Consider the following 21,826-nt stretch of genomic DNA (forward strand, 5'->3'; position numbering starts at 1 on the left):
CCTGATCTCACAAAAATCTGTGAAATGCCCACGACCTCTCACCACTATTTTCCGTGGTATATACACGGAAAATGGTATAATTCCGTGTGAGCACCACGGTTATTGTACCATGCAAAGTCAATGGGATCCGTGGTCGTGATATATACACGGATTATTACATTATTATTATTTATATATTATTCTTTGTTATTTTGGCTAAATTATGAGTTTTTGTCGTGCAAGGTACTGTTTGTTACTGTCAGTTTGTAAAAGCATGTTTTTAACGCTGTTTTAGCAGTGTTTTATTGAGGTTTTAATGGGAACACCACGGATATGGTACTATGCCGGGGGTCGGCAACCCGCGGCTCCAGAGCCGCATGCGGCTCTTTAGCGCCGCCCTGGTGGCTCCTGGAGCTTTTTCAAAAATATTTGACCTTGTTTTTCCTTTTCTTTTTTTTCTCTTTTTTTCACTTTTTTCTTCTTTTTTTCATTTTTTTCTTTTTTTATCTTTTTTTTCTCCTTTTTTTCCTCTTTTTTTTCCTTTTTCCTTTCCTTTTTAATCTCGACATTTTGACTTTTTTCACAAAATTCTGACTTTTTTCTCGATATTGTGACTTTTTTCTCAACATTTCGACTTTTTTCTCGACATTTTAACTTTTTTCTCGTCATTTTGACTTTTTTCTCGACATTTTAACATTTTTCTCGAGATTGTACTTTACAATCTCTGTACATTACTGTACTGTACATTAATCTCAACATTTAGATTTTTTTTTTCCGAAATTTGGACTTCTTCTCGACGTTTCGGCTTTTTTCTCGAAGTGCATAATGAAAAAAAAAATCTTCCCCCAGTTATAACTAATATAGAAACATGCAGCATGTGTTGTCTTCATTCTAAGGCTTATACGAGACTTTTCATTTTTTGACGCTCCAGACAAGATATTTGTTATTTGTGTTTTTGGTCCAATACGGCTCTATCAACATTTTGGGTTGCCGACCCCTGTACTATGCGAAGTCAATGGGATCCGTCACCCGATTTGACTGCTGTCATACCATTGAATGAAGGACAAAACGATAACAATCATCCCATAGATATGGGCCAGTAGGGCCCTACTCTACCTACTAGTAGGCGCAGGAGGCTGCCTACCAGCCAGGACGTTTTGGAGGAAACACTGTTGCAGAAGTCATAGAAGTCTGAATTTTTCATATGTTTGACTTTGCATAGTACTATATCCGTGGTGCTCCCATTAAAACCTCAATAAAACACTGCTAAAACAGCGTTAAAAACATGCTTTTACAAACTGACAGTAAAAACCAGTACCTTGCGCGACAAAAACTCATAATTTAGCCACTATAACAAAGAATAATATGTAAATAATAATAATGTCATAATTCGTGTATATATCACGACAACGGATCCCATTGATTTTGCATGGTACAATATCCGTGGTGCTCACACGGAATTATACCATTTTCCGTGTATATACCACGGAAAACAGTGGTGACAGGTCGTGGGCATTTCACAGATTTTTGTGAGATCAGGTTGGGAAATCAACACCGTGGTCCCGGTAGGACTCACACATCTCTCTGGTATTATACATATGATTCATGTTTCCCCTGATTGCATCAGAGCACCGGCTCCCGCTCGTCTCAGGAGTCGTTAACGTGGAAGCAAACGCTCTTAATGATTATACCTCACACGTACTTTCAGATCTCTGTTTCGGCTAATGATTTCCCTCATCAGGCCCGTAACGACAAAAGGCCAGCAGTGCCTTTGTCTTTTCACGTGCATCACGTTTAAAACTGCAGCTGTTGTTGTTTTGTTGTGTATGATTTTTTCTGCGTTGACTCCAGAATGAGCTCAGATTTCCCTCCCCAGACGACATAGAGGTCCAGTGTGACGGGAACGGCACCGTGGAGGTTCATTACGGAGGAAACGCATCCGTCTGCTGCAGAGCAGGCGCTCGGGCCGAGTACAGGTGGACCAAGGTAAGGGAGACGGAGCAGGTCACATGCAGCAGTATTATCCTCTAGAACAGGTTCATTCAGCAGTATTACCCTCTAGAGCAGGTTCATTCAGCAGTATTATCCTCTAGAGCAGGTTCATTCAGCAGTATTACTCTCTAGAGCAGGCACATTCAGCAGTGTTATCCTCTAGAGCAGGTTCATTCAGCAGTATTATCCTCTAGAGCAGGTTCATACAGCAGTATTATCCTCTAGAGCAGGTTCATACAGCAGTATTATCCTCTAGAGCAGGTTCATACAGCAGTATTACCCTCTAGAGCAGGGGTCGCCAACCCGCGGCTCTAGAGCCACATGCAGCTCTTTAGCGCCGCCCTGGTGGCTCCTGGAGCTTTACAAAAATGTTTGACCTTTTTTTTTATTTTTTTATTTTTTTTTCTTCTTTTTTTTCCTTTTTTTCTCTTCTTTTTTCTTTGTTTATTCTTTTTTTATTCTTTTTTCATTTTTTTCTTCCTTTTTCTTTTCCTTTTTAATCTCGACATTTCAACTTTTTTCTCGACATTTCAACATTTATCTTGAAATTTTGACTTTTTTCTAAAAATTTTGACTTTTTTCTCGACATTTCGACTTTTTTCTCAAGATTGTACTTCAACATTCATCTCGACATTTTGACTTTTTTCTCAAAATTTTGACTTTTTTCTCAAAATTTTGACATTTTTTATCAACATTTCGAATTCTTTCTCAACATTTTAACTTTTTTCTCGACATTTTGACTTTTTTCTCGACATTTCGACTTTTTTCTCGAGATTGTACTTCAACATTAATCTCAACATTTTAATTTTTTTTTTCAGAAATTTTGACTTTTTCTCGACATTTCGACTTTTTTCTTGACATTTCAACTTTTTTCTCAAAGTGCATAATGAAAAAAAAATCTTCCCCCAGTTCTAACTAATATAGAAACATACAGCATGTGTTTCCTTCATTCTAAGGCTGATACGAGACTTTTCATTTTTTGTGGCTCCAGACATATTTGTTTTTTGTGTTTTTGGTCCAATATGGCTCTAAAACATTTTGGGTTGCCGACCCCTGCTCTGGAGGAAGGTGTTGATGTGCTCCATGATTTTCCTTTTGGCCCCAGGACCAGCAGCTGGTATCAGAGACGGGGTCTCTGGAGCTGTGGCAGGTGACGGATGCACATGCAGGGGTTTACCAGCTGACCGTCAGCACAGGAAACACCAGCCTGCATTTGGATTTTATAATCACGGTGCTAGCAGCAGCTACGAGCGTGAAACCAGGTGAGCCGTCCTTTATAATCACGGTGCTAGCAGCAGCTACGAGCGTGAAACCAGGTGAGTCGTCCTTTATAATCACGGTGCTAGCAGCAGCTACGAGCGTGAAACCAGGTGAGCCGTCCTCCTCTGCTGCTCCTCGCCTCTCTGCGCTCTATTGGGATTATTGTGCAAACTGTATGTATATTATATATATTATACATTTAATAGTAAATATATTATAAATCACTTTAGGCTATGAGTGTATATATAGTTTAGAAGTATGAGTATATTATAATGTATGAGTATATTATGATATGTAATATATATTTATTAGTGATGCACCGATTGTTCGGTAACCGAAATTGTTCGGCCGAAAATGGCAAAAAAACACTTTCGGTGTTCGGTGGAATAAGTGGGGAAAAAACCGAACAATTAATAACGGCGTTGTAAAATAAGAAATAGACCGGCCGCTCCGTCCCGTAATGTTGTGCACTACATACATCGTTGGCCAACCAAAAAGTAACCCCATAAGAATTTTACCAACATTCACCAGGAGGTGGAACCAAAACAACATAATGCTGGAAATTAAAAAAGTTAAATTTTTTTATGTTCAATAAATATTTTCTACCTTGTAATTTTGCAAAAGATTTTTTTCTTTAAAAAGCAAAATGCCTAAATCAAATGTATTTGATTTATGCAATGGTGAAAAAATTGGCAAAATAAATGAAAAACTGCTGAAGAACCAGGTTCGGTTTAGTGTGTTTATTAGTGTGTTTATTATTATTATTATTTTCGGTTTCGGCCACAAATTTTCATTTCGGTGCATCACTAATATTTATACTACTATAAATAGAGGTATGGGTATATTATAAAGTCGTTGTAAACTATCTTGTTCAAAAGCGGAACAGATCTGGTGATAGTAGCAAATATTGCTACCTAAGATGTGGATGGTTGTTTACTTAATCTTTTATTTTTGGTTAAATTTATTATTTCAGGAATTGTAGTGAAGGTTTTTCACCCTTTTTGAGTTGGATGATTGTCATCTTTATTATTATTATTATTATGTTATTATTATTATTATTATTATTATTATTAAATATTATTATTATTATTATTATTATTATTATTATCATCATCATATTATCATCTTTTGTATGTCTATGTGTGGACCCCAGGAAGAATAGTCTTCCCATGGTGAAGACTAATGGGGATCCTTTTTAATAAAAAAATAAAAAAATAAACCTCAGATTCATTGTCTCTTCTATGGAGTAAGAAAGCTTTTAAAAAGATGTGTCCATGTTAGAACTATTAGTAATGATAAACACTTTTATGTAAATAAAAAAGTTGTACCCAAAATTCTGCTGTCACACACGAGTCTGATAAATTATTAGGGTTAGGATTGTTTTTATGTGAATATGAATCTAAAAGCTGTGAGAGCAAACTCATGAATACAACTCTAATTTCTACGACTGCGAGTCTTCACTGTGAACATGAATTCAAGTTTGTGGGTACGAGTCGAGAAACTGTTGAAATGACGTCACAGGCAGAAACGGGAAAGCAATCGAACCCTGAATGATGCAGCGAAGCCATTTTGTCCATTTTGTAAATAACTCTGCACTGACTGAGAACAGTCAGCAAAGTAGTGATGCACCCAAATGAACATTTGTGGCCGAAACCGAAACCGAAAATAACAATAAACACTTGGCCGAATACCGAACAATACCGAACATGGTTCTTCTCAGTTTTTCATTTATTTCGCCATTGCATAAATCAAATACATTTGATTTAGGCTTTTCAAAGAAAAAAATCTTTTACAAAATTACAAGGTAGAAAATATTTATTGAACATAAAAAAATGAAAATGTTTTAATTTCCAGCATTCTGTTGTTTTGGTTCCACCTCCTGGTGAATGTTGGTAAAATTCTTATGGGGTTAGTTTTTGGTTGGCCAACGATTTATGTTTGTGGTGCAACCGGTACGGAGCGGCCAGTCTATTTCCTTATTTTACAACGCCGTTATTAATTGTTCGTTTTTTTCCCACTTATTCCACCGAACACTGAAAGTGTTTTTTTTCCATTTTCAGCCGAACAATTTCGGTTACTGAACAATCGGTGCATCACTGCAGCGAAGTGAAACCGAACTTGTACAATTAACGTTATATATATTATGAATATACAAAATGGACCGATCTATACGCCAATTGGCACAAGTTATAACGTTAAATCATTAAAAGTCATATTTTGGTCAACGTTATATCTCAAATTAGTTTTGTTTTTGTCTTCATTAGTGCTAATTAGTTAACTTAAGCCAACTTTTAATGCTAGTAGCTAATGAAAGCACTAACCTGTCATTAGCTTGTAAGCTAAAGCAATATGTCTTTACGTCCATAAACTGATAAACTAAATAAATAAATGTCGGATGGGTTATTTACTTTAGCTGTGATGGAGCTTCCCCTGCGCTAGGAATGGGTGATATTTTAACGTTCACGATAAACCGTCCAAAAAATTCCCCACGGTAAGAATTTGTATCTCACGGTAAAAATGATAAATTCCTGTTGATGATGTTTTTGTGTAAAACTGATGAAAGAAAGAAAGAAAGAAAGAAAGAAAGAAAGAAAGAAAGAAAGAAAGAAAGAAAGAAAGAAAGAAAGAAAGAAAGAAAGAAAGAAAGAAAGAAAGAAAGAAAGAAAGAAAGAAAGAAAGAAAGAAAGAAAGAAAGATAGAAAGATAAATTCCCGTTGATGAGGTTTTTGTGTAACAAACATGATCTGAGAGAGAGATAGATTTATAGTTGAAAAGATGGAGTCTAATTGGTATTTTTTTTATCTTTATCGGGATAAATGCCAGAAATTATCGTGATAAATGTTTTAGTCCATCCCGCCCATCCCTACCCTGCGTTAGCGTTAGCGGCGGTTAGCTGCTCTGTTCCCAGCATCCTCGGCGTCGGCGCATCATTCGGGGGTTCGATTGCTTTCCCCTGTTTCTGCCTGTGACGTCATTTCAACAGTTTCTCGACTCGTACCCACAAACTTGAACTCATGTCATGTTCACAGTGAAAACTCGTAGTCGTAGAAATTACATTTGTATTCATAAGACTTTTAGATTCATACTCACATTAAAACAATCCTTTTTTTTTCTTTTTTTTTCTTTTTTTTCCTTTTTCTTTTTAGTTTAATATTTTTATTAGGGGGTAAGGCACAGTAGAACATACAGTCATACAACATACAGAACATACAGTCTACCTCCTAGGATGTTTTTTTTTTTTTTTTTGATGCAACAGAACAAAAAAATCCACACAAAATAATGACAAAATAAATGAAAATTATTCCAAGTAATATTTAAGTAACAAAGCTGCACAGTATAAATGAAAAAATAGATGAATAAAAAGGGGGAGAGAGAGGGAAAAAAAAAAGAAGAAAAACAAACCCCAAAAACAAAGGAAAAGTAAATAAATAGATAAAAAGGAGGAAGAAAGAGAGGAATGAAAGAAGAGAGGGAGGGGGGATCCATCAATCAGGAGGCAGGGACTGGAGAGAGTGGAAGAATGGAAGAAAGGGAAGCCACTTATTATAAAATTTGTTACAACTACCCTTCAGTGAATATCTAATCACATAAAAACAATCCTAACCCTCATCATTTATCAGACTCGTGTGTGACAGCAGAATTTTTGGTACAACTGTTTTATTTCCATACAAATGTTTATCATTACTAATAGTTCTAACATGGACACATCTTTTTGAAAGCATCTTCCTCCATAGTCCTCGGGCCAGGATTAGCAATCAATCAGACGGCCGAACAAACTAATAAAGTGCACTGGAGCAGAAAGTTGATGCGTGAACTTTTGTTATGATGTTGTAACTCCCTCTAATTTAAATTTTAATTAGCTGAAAGGAAGGAGAGATATTCAAAAGGGGTTTGAAGCTGCCAGCCCTGTTATGGAAATGTGACTATGAATAAGCTGAGGACTACCAAGCTAAAAAATACAGATTTAAGTGATTTTAATTGTTAAACGAGGCCGACGTCCTGTCACCTGCTGTGGTTTTGGAAATCACGTGACGCGTCTGCTCTTCATCCGGACCTGTTTCACCAGAACTCTGTCTGCAGCTAAGAAACAAAACCACACAGACATGAGCTCCTTCTGCTGCTGCTGTACTTTAAACCCACAGAAACAAACACCTCCAGCAGCTGCAGCAGCGCCTGAATTATACCGTAGGTTCAGAGCACAATCTGTTGGCCGAACGGGGGAAGTGCAGCAAACTCAAGGCTGAAAAAGTGCTGCAGTGTACTGCAAAAACTCCAAATCCTACCAGGAATATTTGTCTTATTTCTAGTTAAAATGTCTCATTTTTAGTCAAAAAAAATTTCATTACATTTAAAACAAGACTCATCACTGGAAAAAAACAACAATTTTCACCTGTTTCAAGTAGATTTTCACTTAAAATAAGTAGAAAAATCTGCCAGTGGAACAAGATTTATCTTTTCATTACAAGCAAAAAAATCTTGTTCCACTGGCAGATTTTTCTACTTATTTCAAGTGAAAATTTACTTGAAACAGGTGAAAATTGTTGGTTTTTTCCAGTGATGAGTCTTGTTTTTAAGTGTAATACTTTTTTTTGACTAAAAATGAGACATTTTAACTAGAAATAAGACACAAGATGGTAAGATTTTGAGTTTTTGCAGTGCGGGGCCCCGTTTAATCATATCAAACACATCTTAACAAAATCTTAACAAGAATATTTGTCTTATTTCTAGTAAAAATGTCAAATTTTTAGTAAAAAAAAAATCTCATTACACTTAAAACAAGATTCATCACTGGAAAAAACAACAGTTTTCACCTGTTTCAAGTAGATTTTCACTTAAAATAAGTAGAAAAATCTGCCAGTGGAACAAGATTTTTTTGCTTGTAACGAAAAGATAAATCTTGTTCCACTGGCAGATTTTTCTACTTATTTTAAGTGAAAATTTACTTGAAACAGGTGAAAATTGTCAAATAACAAGTTATTTTTCTGGTAATGACTCTTGTTTTAAGTGTAATGAGATTTTTTTGACTAAAAATGAGACATTTTAACTAGAAATAAGACAAATATTCTTGTTATGATTTTGAGTTTTTGCAGTGCACTGCTTTATTTTATATTGGACTGTCCTAACTGGCCGTGGCGACGCGGCGACGCGGCGACGCAGCGACACAGCGCGCCGTTTAGAGTTGAACATTTGTCGGACGTCCTGCTTCTATTTTCTTCCTGTCACTCGCGTTGAAAGCCGGTTGAAAGCGCTGTAGGAAACAGTCATGATGAGGAACGGCTGGTCCAGTTAGTTGAAATGAGAAGTTATCTCTATAATTCCTCCTCATTTCACTACAAAAACCTCAATAAAGTTCAGCTGCTGGAGGGAGATGGACAGAGAGACGATGTCACGCAGTGCTACGATAGTCGGACGCTCATGCAGTTACACGGTTTATAGTTGTGGGCGTGGTTTGTATTTTGGTTCCGTAACTTTGGGGATCAGAATCTTATTGTCTCGTAGATCCACATCACACTGGACGATCATCCGGGCGGCTGTACAGACTCTGCAGAATCTGGTTGTTTCCTCCTTCTCTGAGTTGCTGAGGGGAGACCACTTTATAAATGTTAAAGCAAGAAAAAAACAGTTTTTCATAATAGGTCCCCTTTAATCTCGACATTTAGACTTTTTTCTCAAAATTTGGACTTTTTTTTCTCAACATTTTGACTTTTTTCTCGAAATTTCGACTTTTTTTCTCAACATTTCAACTTTTTTTCTCGACATTTCAACTTTTTTTCTCGACATTTTGACTTTTTTTCTCGACATTTCCACTTTTTTTCTCGACATTTCCACTTTTTTCTCGACATTTCCACTTTTTTCTCAACATTTTGACTTTTTTGTAGAAATTTCAACTTTTTTTATCGACATTTTGACTTTTTTCTTGAAATTTCAACTCGACATTTCGGCTTTTTTCTTGAAATTTCAACTTTTTTCTCGACATTTTGACTTTTTTCTCGACATTTTGACTTTTTTTCTCGACATTTCCACTTTTTTCTCAACATTTCCACTTTTTTCTCGACATTTCCACTTTTTTCTCGTCATTGTTGTTGTTCGGGCCAGAGTTAGTTGTTAGTGGTTTCACGCATCGTGGTTCCGTAACTTTGGGATCAGAATGTTATTGTCTCGTAGATCCACATCACACTGGAGGATCATCCAGGCGGCTGTACAGACTCTGCAGAATCTGGTTGTTTCCTCCTTCTCTGAGTTGCTGAGGGGAGACCACTTTATAAATGTTAAAGACAGAAAAAACACTTTATAAATGTTAAAGCAAGAAAAAAACACTTTATAAATGTTAAAGCAAGAAAAAAACACTTTATAAATGTTAAAGCAAGAAAGAACCTGTTTTTCATAATAGGTCCCCTTTAAGCTTCCTCATTTCTGCAGGAATACGTAAACACCATCCAATCTGCAATTCATGGGCACGCCGTCGCCTCAGGAGTCTGAGTCTCCACCACGCGAGTCCTGAATGATTTTCATCTATATTGATTATGCGTGTGCTCATAAATGCCGGCGCGGGCCATGTTTTAATGATGCCTCCCCTGCACTGGGTATTCTAAAGTTTGGTGGTGCATCACTTAAAACTCCCGTCCTACACTCAGGTCCAGCGAGGAGAACATTAAAGGAATAAAGTTGACATTTTGAAAAATACACCTGAGTGCAGAGGTGTAAAAAAAAGAGAGAAAAGGAAAGGAAAACCCTAATAGTTGTAGAGGGGATTGTGCGCTGGGACAGTCCTGCTAGAAATAGGCCGACTATTCCTAGATCTAGTCAAATTTGTCTCATTATGAGCAAAAATATCTCAGCCAGTGGAGTAAGAAAGATTTCCTTGACTAGAATTCTTAAAACTATCAAAATAGTGTCTTCTTTTTTCTTGAAACAAGCCTTTTTAACTTTCTAAGACAGGGGTGTCAAATGTGCGGCCCGAGAGAGATTTTCCTGCGTCCCGCGAGAAGTTTCCAACGCAAAAAACCTAAATGTTAATTTACTAAAAAGGAAGGCATAAATAATTTCCATGAATTGCAGAATATCCGATAATATATTTCTTCTACAAATCCATCGTTATTCCACAAAGAGAGCAGTTTTCAACATTTTTTTAGTTTTCTAGAATGCATTTGCCGATTTTATTTCTTTGTAGACAGTGGTTTATTTTTATTAACTGACTACTATTTTATATTTTCGCAGGAAAAATATCACTGCTAAAAAAGATGAAAGAAGATATTTATTCTGAGAATTTCAGTTTTGAATACGAGGATAGTGACAAAGTAAAACAGTTAAAAAAGAAGTGCTGACTTTTTCGGCACACTGGCGTAAATATCCGCACCAATTTTTTTAAATAAATGTAAATTGTACTGGAAAAATCTCTAAATCACAAAGAAACACTCTCGGATGTAATAAGAGATTTTGCTTTTAATTAAATTTCCTATAAAAAAGCTAAATAAAAAAAAAACATACTTGTTTCTGTTTATCTTTGTAAAATGATATTAAAAGTATCTTACATAATTTGAAAAAAAACGAGAAATTTCAAGAAAAGATCCTGAAGAAATATATTTTACATAATTAGAGTGTAAACAAAGTGCATATTTCCTTTAAAAGTAACTAAACTGATATTGGATTAGATAACAATAGTAAAAAAAATAATAATTAGAAAAAAAAAAATTTGCACCGTTTTTGTTATTTTGAGTGTGCGGCCCGCGAGAAAAAAATATGTCAAATCCGGCCCGTCAAGCAAAATGAGTTTGACACCCCTGTTCTAAGAAATTCGTTTTTGCAGTTTAAGGGTTTAATTGCTCTTCTAGTTAATACGTTTTACCTCTCTGATTTAAACATCTGTGTTTCAAATATTTTATATGAATGTTTCCTTGTCCGTCTGAGGGTGAAGATGCCTGAGCATGTCACATAGACCTGAGATTCAAACTTATCATCTGGTTTATTACTGAAGTTTGCTACTATTATATACATTTTAAGGCTTTTCTGCAAGTAAAACCCTGACAGAGTGATAAACTTTGAAGATACAGTTCAACACAAGGCCATGCGTCATTCACAGCACCAGTAATATAATTTACTGCAATAATCAGTAATAATAACTGGATAATAATCTCAACAGACAATTCAGACACTGCAAAAACTCAAAATCTTAACAAGAATATTTGTCTTATTTCTAGTTAAAATGTCTCATTTTTAGTCAAACAAAATCTCATTCCACTTAAAACAAGACTCATCACTGGAAAAAAAAACAATTTTCACCAGTTTCAAGTAGATTTTCACTTAAAATAAGTAGAAAAATCTGCCAGAGGAACAAGATTATTTAGCTTGTAATGAGAAGATAAATCTTGTCCCACTGGCAGATTTTTCTACTTATTTCAATTGAAAATTTACTTACACAGGTGAAAATTGTATAATAACAAGTTATTTTTCTGGTAATGACTCTTGTTTTAAGCGGAATGAGATTTGACTAAAAATGAGACATTTTAACTAGAAATAAGACAAATATTCCTGGTAAGATTTAGAGTTTTTGCAGTGCAGTAATATAATATAGTGCTTCTGCAATAATCAGTATTAATAACTGGATAATAATTCCAACAGGCGACTCAGAGAAGATGAATCCAGCATGAGTTGTGTGTAAATCCTCTGATATGAAAAGCTTTGTCAACATTTCCTCTCATCACGAGGAGCTGCAGAAGCTTTTATGGTGAAGTATTTTCTGCTCAGTGCTTCATAACTGGATTTCAGTGTTTGCAGCGTTTGGTGGAACCTGTTTATCGTCGACCTCGTCACACGGACGGAGCAAATAAACGCAGTAATTGACTCCATGACCTGAAGCTGCTGCAGCTCAGAGAGAAGTCGCTGCTGCACTGCAGAAACTCACAATCCTACCAGGAATATACGTCTTATTTCTAGTTAAAATGTCTCATTTTTAGTCAAAAAATCTCATTGCACTTAAAACAAGAGTCTTATTGTCATATTGTACTCCAAAAAAAATATTGTATTCCGTTAGAAAAAAAACTAGAGACTTTGACCTTATTTGGGGACCTTTTTGGGATTTTTTGCTTTTAATGGACTAATGATCTGAATCATCGACTAAATTAATGAATGTGTTTACACAGGACTTGATTATTTAACTTATTATTCATTTTTGTTCTAGTATTGATAGACATATGTTAAATGATTTTGAATGATGTAATTTATTGACCATATGAGGGAGGGAAGGGGAGAGGGTGTGCTGTTGTTTTTTATTTTTATTTACTTTTTTGATTATTATTATTATTATTATTATTATTGTTATTATTATTATTATTTATTTATTTATTTTGGTTTAATTAATGTTATGAAAAGTAAAAAAGGGGGGGGAGATTGATAATTGATAATTATATTGTTATTGTTAATCTTATTTCTTTTTTTTTAAATGCCCTCAATAAAGACATCTATACAAAAAAAAAACAAGAGTCATTACCAGAAAAATAACTTGTTATTTGACAATTTTCACCTGTTTCAAGTAGATTTTCACTTGAAATAAGTAGAAAAATCTGACAGTGGGACAAGATTTTTTTGCTTGTAATGAGAAGATAAATCTTGTTCCACTGGCAGATTTTTCTACTTATTTTAAGTGAAAATCTACTTGAAACAGGTGAAAATTGTTGTTTTTCCCAGTGATGACTCTTGTTTTAAGTGTAATGAGATTTTTTGACTAAAAATTAGACATTTTAACTAGAAATAAGACAAATATTCTAGTTTTTTGCAGTGTGAAGCTCGACTAACAGCATCAGTCTCTTCCTCAACGCCGGCAGCTTTGCAAGTAGCTTTGTTGGCATTTCCTGTGTGCTTCACTCTCGCAGGCCGACATGTAGAGTCATCTGGCTCAGAATCTCCTCATCTCTCACCGGCCTCCACCGTTATATCACTGTTTTTGTTCCTCATGGTTCTCCTCTGTGGCGACGGCCACCTTCGTCTTCCTCAGCTCTGTGTTTCTCTCAGTGGTTCTGCTGGAGCCGCTGATGCAGCGACGCTGCCGTTGCCTGCAGCACAGACATCCGTTCAGAGCATGGATGTATTAGGTTCAGACGGCTCTCATTCACTCGTTTCCAACACTGATCTCCGGCTCAGATGATGACGGATGAGGAAGTGTTGCTGTCCAACCACCTGCCAGTTACACGCTGACATCTGCATGACCTTTAAGATAAACCAGCTCCTGAAAACTGCTAGTCTGAGTAAAGAGACTAAAACACGCCGCTGGAGTTTCCTGACATCTGCTCCTCAGCTGAAGTTGTGTCTCTTTGGTTGGCAAGGCAAGTTTATTTGTGCACTGCAAAAACTCAAAATCTTACCAGGAATATTTGTCTTATTTCTAGTTAAAATGTCTCATTTTTAGTCAAAAAAGCTCATTACACTTAAAACAAGAGTCATTACCAGAAAAATAGCTTGTTATTTGACAATTTTCACCTGTTTCAAGTAAATTTTCACTTAAAATAAGTAGAAAAATCTGCCAGTGGAACAAGATTTATCTTCTCATTACAAGCAAAAAAATCTTGTTCCACTGGCAGATTTTTCTACTTATTTCAAGTGAAAATCTACTTGAAACAGGTGAAAATTGTTGTTTTTTCCAGTGACGAGTCTTGTTTGTAAGTGTAATGAGATTTTCTTTGAATAAATTGGACTGGTTGCTGTTTGTGTCTCTGCCTGTTCCTGTTTTTTTGTTTTCTCACTGCAAAAACTCAAAATCTTAACAAGAATTAACAACAACATTTGTCTTATTTTAGTTAAAATGTCTCATTTTTAGTCAAATAAAATCTCATTACATTTAAAACAAGACTCATCACTGGAAAAAACAACAATTTTCACCTGTTTCAAGTAGATTTTCACTTAAAATAAGTAGAAAAATCTGCCAGTGGAACAAGATTTTTTTGCTTGTAATAAGAAGATAAATCTTGTTCCACTGGCAGATTTTTCTACTTATTTCAAGTGAAAATTTACTTGAAACAGGTGAAAATTGTCAAATGACAAGTTATTTTTCTGGTAATGACTCTTGTTTTAAGTGTAATAAGATTTTTTTGACTAAAAATGAGACATTTTAACTAGAAATAAGACAAATATTCCTGGTAAGATTTTGAGTTTTGCAGTGTTGATAGATAATCTCTTTGGTTGGAAAAGCAAGTTTATTTGTATAGCACAATTCAACACAAGGTAATTCAAAGTGCTTTATATCAACATTAAAAGCGGCGAGACACTGACTCTGACTGATTTGCTGTGTGGCGTACCTCAGGGTTCTGTTCTGGATCCACTTTTGTTTCTATTATATATTCTTCCGTTGGGTAAGAACATTCAGGAGTTTGCTGATGTTTCAGACCATTTATATGCAGACGATATCCAGCTGTTCCTTTAAGGCCTCTGAGATTCAGAGATTAAACACCTTGATGGGGTGCAGATAAAACTCCAGCTCGGAGCAAATTGTCTGCAGTTGAACGCAGATAAAACTGAAGTGCTGGTGATCGGCCCTGATGATGTCATTCCAGCTATCAGCCAGTTTCTAGGTGATTTGAGTGTTTCATCTAAGTCAAGCCTAAGAAATGTTGGTGTTTGACAAAGAAATGTCATCAGGAAAAAACTCCAAGCAGCTGACGAGGAACTGTTTTTACCAGTTGAGGAATATTTCCAAACTAAGAACAGTTGTTTCTAAAGAAGATCTTGAGCTAATTATTTATGCTTTTGTGTCTCGTTTGGACGACTGCAACAGTTTGTTTTCTTGCTTCAACAAGAAGGAACTGTCTCGTCTTCATCAAGTCCAAAACTCCCCGTCCCTTTTAACTTTAAAATCTTGGTGGTAGGGATGGGCGATAATTTCTGGCATTTATCCTGATAACGATAAAAATAACGATAAAAAAAATACCAATTCAACTCCACCTTTGTAACTATAAATCTATCACCACATTCAGTCTTTGGAGCCAAAACACTGCTCTAAAAGATACTAAATACTAAACTACACCAATGGGAAATTATCTTTCTTTCTTTCTTTCTTTCTTTCTTTCTTTCTTTCTTTCTTTCTTTCTTTCTTTCTTTCTTTCTTTCTTTCTTTCTTTCTTTCTTTCTTTCTTTCTTTCTTTCTTTCTCTCTTTCAGGCTCATTTCCTTCCTTCCTTCCTTCCTTCCTTCCTTCCTTCCTTCCTTCCTTCCTTCCTTCCTTCCTTCCTTCCTTCCTTCCATCCTTCCTTCCTTCCTTCCTTCCTTCCTTCCTTCCTTCCTTCCTTCCTTCCTTCCTTCCTTCCTTCCTTCCTTCTTTCCTTCCTTCCTTCCTTCCTTCCTTCCTTCCTTCCTTCCTTCCTTCCTTCCTTCCTTCCTTCCTTCCTTCCTTCCTTCCTTCCTTCCTTCCTTCTTTCCTTCCTTCCTTCCTTCCTTCCTTCCTTCCTTCCTTCCTTCCTTCCTTCCTTCCTTCCTTCCTTCCTTCCTTCTTTCCTTCCTTCACGTACGTTGTGCGTGGATTTAACACAGAACCATAAATCTGACTTTACACAAAAAAATTCTTACTGTGGGGAATTTTTTGACGGTATATCGTGAATGGTAAAATATCACCCATTCCTACTTGGTGCTGACTTTTACAGCTCTGCATGGTCAGGCCCCCTCCTACATCCAAGACACAATTAAACAGTAAATAACAAATAAAATGAAATGAAATGATAAGAAAAGAGGTAAAATAATAAAAAGCACCAGTTGTTATAAAGTAAGGGCAGTAGAGTACATTACAGCAGGTACATCTCATTCTTACAATGGCAAGAATTACGTTTCTATACAGTCAAAATGTACAAAGACCAGGTCAAATACAGGATTACAAAAGTAAGTGGTTGGTCAACATTTGCACAAGCATTCGTCCTCCTGATTAAACGAGGAAGTAAACACAAGGAAGTTATTTCCCTTCTGCCTACAGCAGGGGTGTCAAACTCATTTTTCTAGGTGGGCGATTTGACCAATTCTTTTCTTGCGGCCGCTCAAAATAACAAAAACGGTGCGAATTTTTTTTTTCTAATTCTTTTTTTTTTACTATTGTTATCTAATCCAATATCAGTTTAGTTAATTTTAAAGGAAATATGCACTTTGTTTACACTCTAATGAGGTAAAATATATTTCTTCAGGATCTTTTCTTGAAATTTCTATTTTTTTTTCAAATGATGTAAGATACTCTTAATATCATTTTACAAAGATAAACAGAAACAAGTATGTTTTTTTATATTTCGCTTTTTTATAGGAAATTTAATTAAAAGCAAAATCTTTCTTATTACATCCGAGAGTGTTTCTTTGTGATTTAGAGATTTTTCCAGTACAATTAAGTGTATTTATTTTTAAAAATTGGCGTGGATATTTACGCCAGTGTGCCGAAAAAGTCAGCACTTCTTTTTTAACTGTTTTACTTTGTCACTATCCTCGTATTCAAAACTGAAATTCTCCCAATAAATATCTTCTATCATCTTTTTTAGCAGTGATATTTTTCCTGCGAAAATATATAATAGTAGTCAGTTAATAAAAATAAACCACCGTCTACAAAGAAATAAAATCGGCAAATGCATTCTAGAAAACTAAAAAAATGTCAAACTCCTCTCTTTGTGGAATAACGATGGATTTGTAGAAGAAATATATTATCGGATATGCTGCGATTCATGGCAATTATTTATGCCTTCCTTTTTAGTAAATTAACATTTCATTTTTTTGCGTTGGAAACTTCTCGCGGGCCGCACATTTGACACCCCTGCTCTAAACTCTCTATATAGCCATATTGGACCAAAAACACAAAAAACAAATATGTCTGGAGCCGCAAAAAATGAAAAGTTTTGTATCAGCCTTAGAATGAAGGAACACATGCTGCATGTTTCTATATTAGTTATAACTGGGGGGAGATTTTTTCTTCATTATGCACTTCGAGAAAAAGTCTAAATGTCGAGAAAAAAGTTGAAATGTCAAGATTAATGTTGAAGTACAATCTTGAGAAAAAAACCTGAAATGTTGAGAAAAAAGTTAAAATGTCGAGGAACAAGTCAAAATTTTGTGAAAAAAGTCAAAATTTCGAGAAAAAAAGTCAAAATGTTGAGATTAAAAAAGAAAGGAAAAAGGAAAAAAAAGAAAAGAGAAAAAAGGGAAAAAAGAGAAGAAAAAACATGAAAAAAAGGAAAAAAGAAAAAAAAAGGAAAAAAAGGTCAAACATTTTTGAAAAAGCTCCAGGGAGCCACTAGGGCGGCGCTAAAGAGCCGCATGTGAGTATTTATTTCCTGTTTCCCTGCTCTCAGATGCTGTGACGGTGACGCTGCAGGGTCTTCCTGAATCAGCGAGCAGCAGCCTCGCCACATCACCGACCTCCGGGCTTCCAGCTGCTTTAAACCGGACGGTTCACCCAGGCACCGGTAATCTGGGGCTCACGACCGCGGAGCGTATAACCTCCTCCATCGACTCAGCGGCTACGAGTTCCCGTCCAGCATCGTCCCCCGCCACGCTCTCCGAGGCCGCCCGCCCCCTCCACCCTGCTGCCTCCACTGATGGAGTATCCGCTAGGGGTGGGTATTGGGAAGGACCTCACGATACGATACGCATCACCATACTTGAGCCACGATACGATACACATTGCGATATCCCGATTATGCGATATCCCGATTATTATATTCTACATAGTTCACCGAAAAATTTAAAAATGCATTACACATCTTAAAAGCCAAGTTGTATATATTATTATTATTATTATTATTATTATTATTATTATTATTATTATTATTATTATTATTATTATTATTATATATTACTATATGTACATCAGATGATAGTGATGGATCTTAAAATCCGAGTTGCACGTTCATCAGATTATAGTGACAATTCATGGGACAAACTGAGTCAAAACAATGTTTTATTATAATTATACAAGCTAAAGTTACAACATATTTGTATATGTTTTTCATATTATTTACATCATATGAAATTAACATTAAATTTAGTATGAGGTTGCTTTAATTATGTGGCAAATGATAATAAACACAAGAAAGATGGAACTAAAACCAAGGACAGGCACAGTGATCAGTCAGTATAGATATAAATCCATAAATAAATAAACCTCTGGCCATTATTTTTCATTTTTTAAGGACAGGCAATTGTGTTATATAAAAAATAAATTATAAAATGAAATAAAACCTGAGCTCAGTGCAGGGCCCTCCCAGGGTTGGTAGAGAGTGGCAATGCCCAGGACTGTCACTTAGGTAGGAGCACTGGGGGATAGAATGGGAAAAAAATCGGGGATAAAAAATATTTAAAAAAAAAATAAATAAATAAAATCAATATTCAAATTTTGAATATCGATATTGAATCAGCTGGAAAAGTATCGCGATATATTGCCATATCGATATTTTTGCCCACCCCTAGTCACCGCGGTGACGCCGGATCAGGAGCCGGCCGGCGATGAGGCGACGACGGCCGCCACGCTGCACCCGGGTGTGGGTGGGGAGGACCCGGGCACCTCGGGCCCCTCGGGCCCCTCGGGCCCCTCGGGGGGGTCTAACAACTCCAGGCCTCCTGAGCCGCCCTCCGTCACCGGGCCAGTGTTGTTTCCGGGGAACGGAGGTAACATCTGATTGCTTTCTTTGCATCCATGGAAGTGTTTGGTACTAGCAGAGCTAGATACGCAACAGAAAGTTCCCAGGTGAATACTGGGAACTGTTTATTTCCTTCAGCATCTATAGAGGGAATCTATGGAGCTAGAACAGTCTCAGAATTCACAAATGCACAGGACAAGTTTTACAAATGCACAGACCGATTTGCAAATGCACACACCGTTTCACACATGCACAGAACAATTCACACGTGCGTAGGACAAGATATACAAATGTATTTTTGATGCACACACAAATAAAACCTGATTTACAAACGTTTTTTTTGTCTGTGAGCTGCGCTGGATTTGCGTGTGACTTTTGAGACTTTTGAGACTCCCTTGACGTGTCTCCATCCACAAATACGTTTTTTTTAACAGGGAAGGATCTGCAACCAATCAGATGTCTCCCTTTATTTCACTTGTTGTTCACTTGTTATTTCGCTTCGGTAATAGCAATTAAGCAATTAATATTAATAACAAAAACTCCTCACAAAAAGGGGATTAACTATCCAAACATGTGGAATTATAAGTTTCACTTACCAGACCGCTGTCATTGCTGGAAGCCATGTTGATTTGACTGTAATTCACATCAGCGCGGTTTGAAAGGTTTAATCTGATTGGTTTACGAGTAAATCGTCCCCCACGTGGGGTGCGCTCTTATGATTGGCTGAAATAAAGGGAGACATCTGATTGGTTGCAGATCCTTCCCTGTTAAAAAAAACGTATTTGTGGATCGAGGGACGTCAAGGGAGTCTCAAAAGTCACACGCAAATCCAGCGCAGCTCACAGACAAAAAAACATTTGTAAATCAGGTTATATTTGTGTGTGCATCAAAAATACATTTGTGTATCTTGTCCTACGCACGTGTGAATTGTTCTGTGCATGTGTGAAACGGTGTGTGCATTTGTAAATCGGTCTGTGCATTTGTAAAACTTGTCCTGTGCATTTGTCAATTATGAGACTGTTCTAGCTCCATAGGAATCTGCATGACGTCACAGATGCGACTTTACAGCGGGTTTCGCCCCCTGAGTGTCAGAAAGACTGAGGCCCTGTTTACACGGAGCAAAAACGGAGGCGTTTTCATGCGTTTGGGCCGTTCGTTTACACGAAAACGGAGCTCAAAGTCTCCAAAAACGATAATTTCTGAAAACTCCGGCCAAAGTGTAGATTTTCAAAAACTCCGTTTTCACGTTTGCGTCTAAACGGAGGAAAACGGAGATTTATTCTTCAGAACGTCACATTATGCAACAGAAACGTCACCAGCGTCATGAGTGACACCTGTGGTTACAATTAGTTTGTAACCGTCAATATTTTCTTGTATTTTACCTGTTTTATATTCTAAAGTCACACTTAAAAGTAACTCCACTTCTCTGTCACTCCAAACCAAACACTCTGGTTCATCTTGGAAGTAAAGCCTGAATTATGGTCCCGCGTTAAATCGACGCAGAGCCTACGGCGTAGGGTACGCGGCGACGCGCGCCGTACGGTGTGCGTCGCCGCGTCCCCTACGCCGTAGCTCTGCGTTGGTGTAACGCGGAACCATAAATCACCTTAACTGGAAGTTACACGTGTCATTTGTTGATGTTTTTTCCAGGATTCTGATTGGCTGGCATGACGTCAACAGCGTATTTATGCGGATTCGTGTAAACGAAGAGATTTTGAAAACGATCTCGTGTAAACGGTGGAATTTTTCAAAACGTAGAGGGGGAAATATCCGTTTTGTAAATACTATGTGTAAACGGGGCCTGAGTGTCAGCGTAAACTTTCAGTTTGAGCAACTGGAAAACATCTAAAATGGGAAAGAGCTGTTGTGCGATCGACTGTACTCATAGATTTAGCAAGAAATCAGAGTTACCGTTTTACAGACTGCCGAAAAATTGGATTCCAGACACTGAAACGTGGATTTGTGGTTCCCATTTTGTATAATGTGTTAAAATGCCTGAATTGTTTATATCAGGGGGTTTCAATTCCGGTCCTCAGGCCCCCCTGCCCTACTTGTTTTAGATGCTACCCTGCTTTCAGCACACCATGATACAAGGAGCTGTATCATCAACAGAGTTGTACACAAAGACATATATAAAGGCTAGATGACTCGCCCGCGCTGCTGCCTGCCAATGCAGAGCGACGTCGGCCATCTTGCCACAGGAGAACTCGCTCACTCATAACATTGTGTTTAATGGAGCATGTTCTGCTTAAACAACCTTAACTTGCTCAATTCTCAACAGATTTTCAAACAGTTTGGTTTGTCATGAACGTCAGAGATGTAGTTATGACACTGCATACTTGTGAATAATTATAAACATTGAAAAACATACTTTTATATGAAAATAACCAGAAACAGATAGCTATGACATGGTATTTATATTAAATCAATATTTCTATAGTATTCTTATTCATATTTAGTAATACTTATATTTTCATTATAACATATATACATATATTATTACCTTATAACATATATGTATATATATATATATATATATATATATATATATATATATATATATATATATATATATATATATATATATATATATACATGTTATAAGGTAATAATATATATATATATATATATATATATATATATATATATATATATATATATATATATATATATATATATATATATATATATATATATATGTTATAATGTAAATATTACTAAGAATACTATAGAAATATTCTAGCCTTTATATATATCTATGGTTGTACAGACCTCGATGACAAACTAATGAGGAGCATTAATTAGAATCAGGTGTGTTGATGCAACATCTAAAACATGCAGGACAGGGAGGCCCGAGGACCGGAATTGAAAACCCTGGTTTATATAACCAACTGACACGTAGCTCTGACATACATACTGTACATACCACACGAGGCCACCAGAGGTCGCTATAGTTCCTAAAGCTAGAACACAATCAATGCAAAGAACAGTTATATATGGAGCCATGAT

At 36.3% G+C, this 21,826-nt stretch overlaps 1 protein-coding gene across 1 annotated transcript in view; it reads left to right on the forward strand.

Annotated features, from left to right (window-relative positions):
* si:ch1073-15f19.2 (uncharacterized) overlaps nucleotides 1-21,826 on the forward strand; it is a 34,853-nt gene that overhangs the window by 8,568 nt on the left and 4,459 nt on the right. The window contains exons 4-7 of the mRNA XM_061739293.1: nucleotides 1,856-1,965; nucleotides 3,077-3,341; nucleotides 17,531-17,794; nucleotides 18,648-18,845. Of these exons, the coding sequence (XP_061595277.1) occupies nucleotides 1,856-1,965; nucleotides 3,077-3,341; nucleotides 17,531-17,794; nucleotides 18,648-18,845 (837 nt within the window). The remainder of the gene's footprint in view (nucleotides 1-1,855; nucleotides 1,966-3,076; nucleotides 3,342-17,530; nucleotides 17,795-18,647; nucleotides 18,846-21,826) is intronic.

The sequence above is a fragment of the Cololabis saira genome, chromosome 14, assembly GCF_033807715.1.
Source record: "Cololabis saira isolate AMF1-May2022 chromosome 14, fColSai1.1, whole genome shotgun sequence".
NCBI lineage: Eukaryota > Metazoa > Chordata > Actinopteri > Beloniformes > Belonidae > Cololabis > Cololabis saira.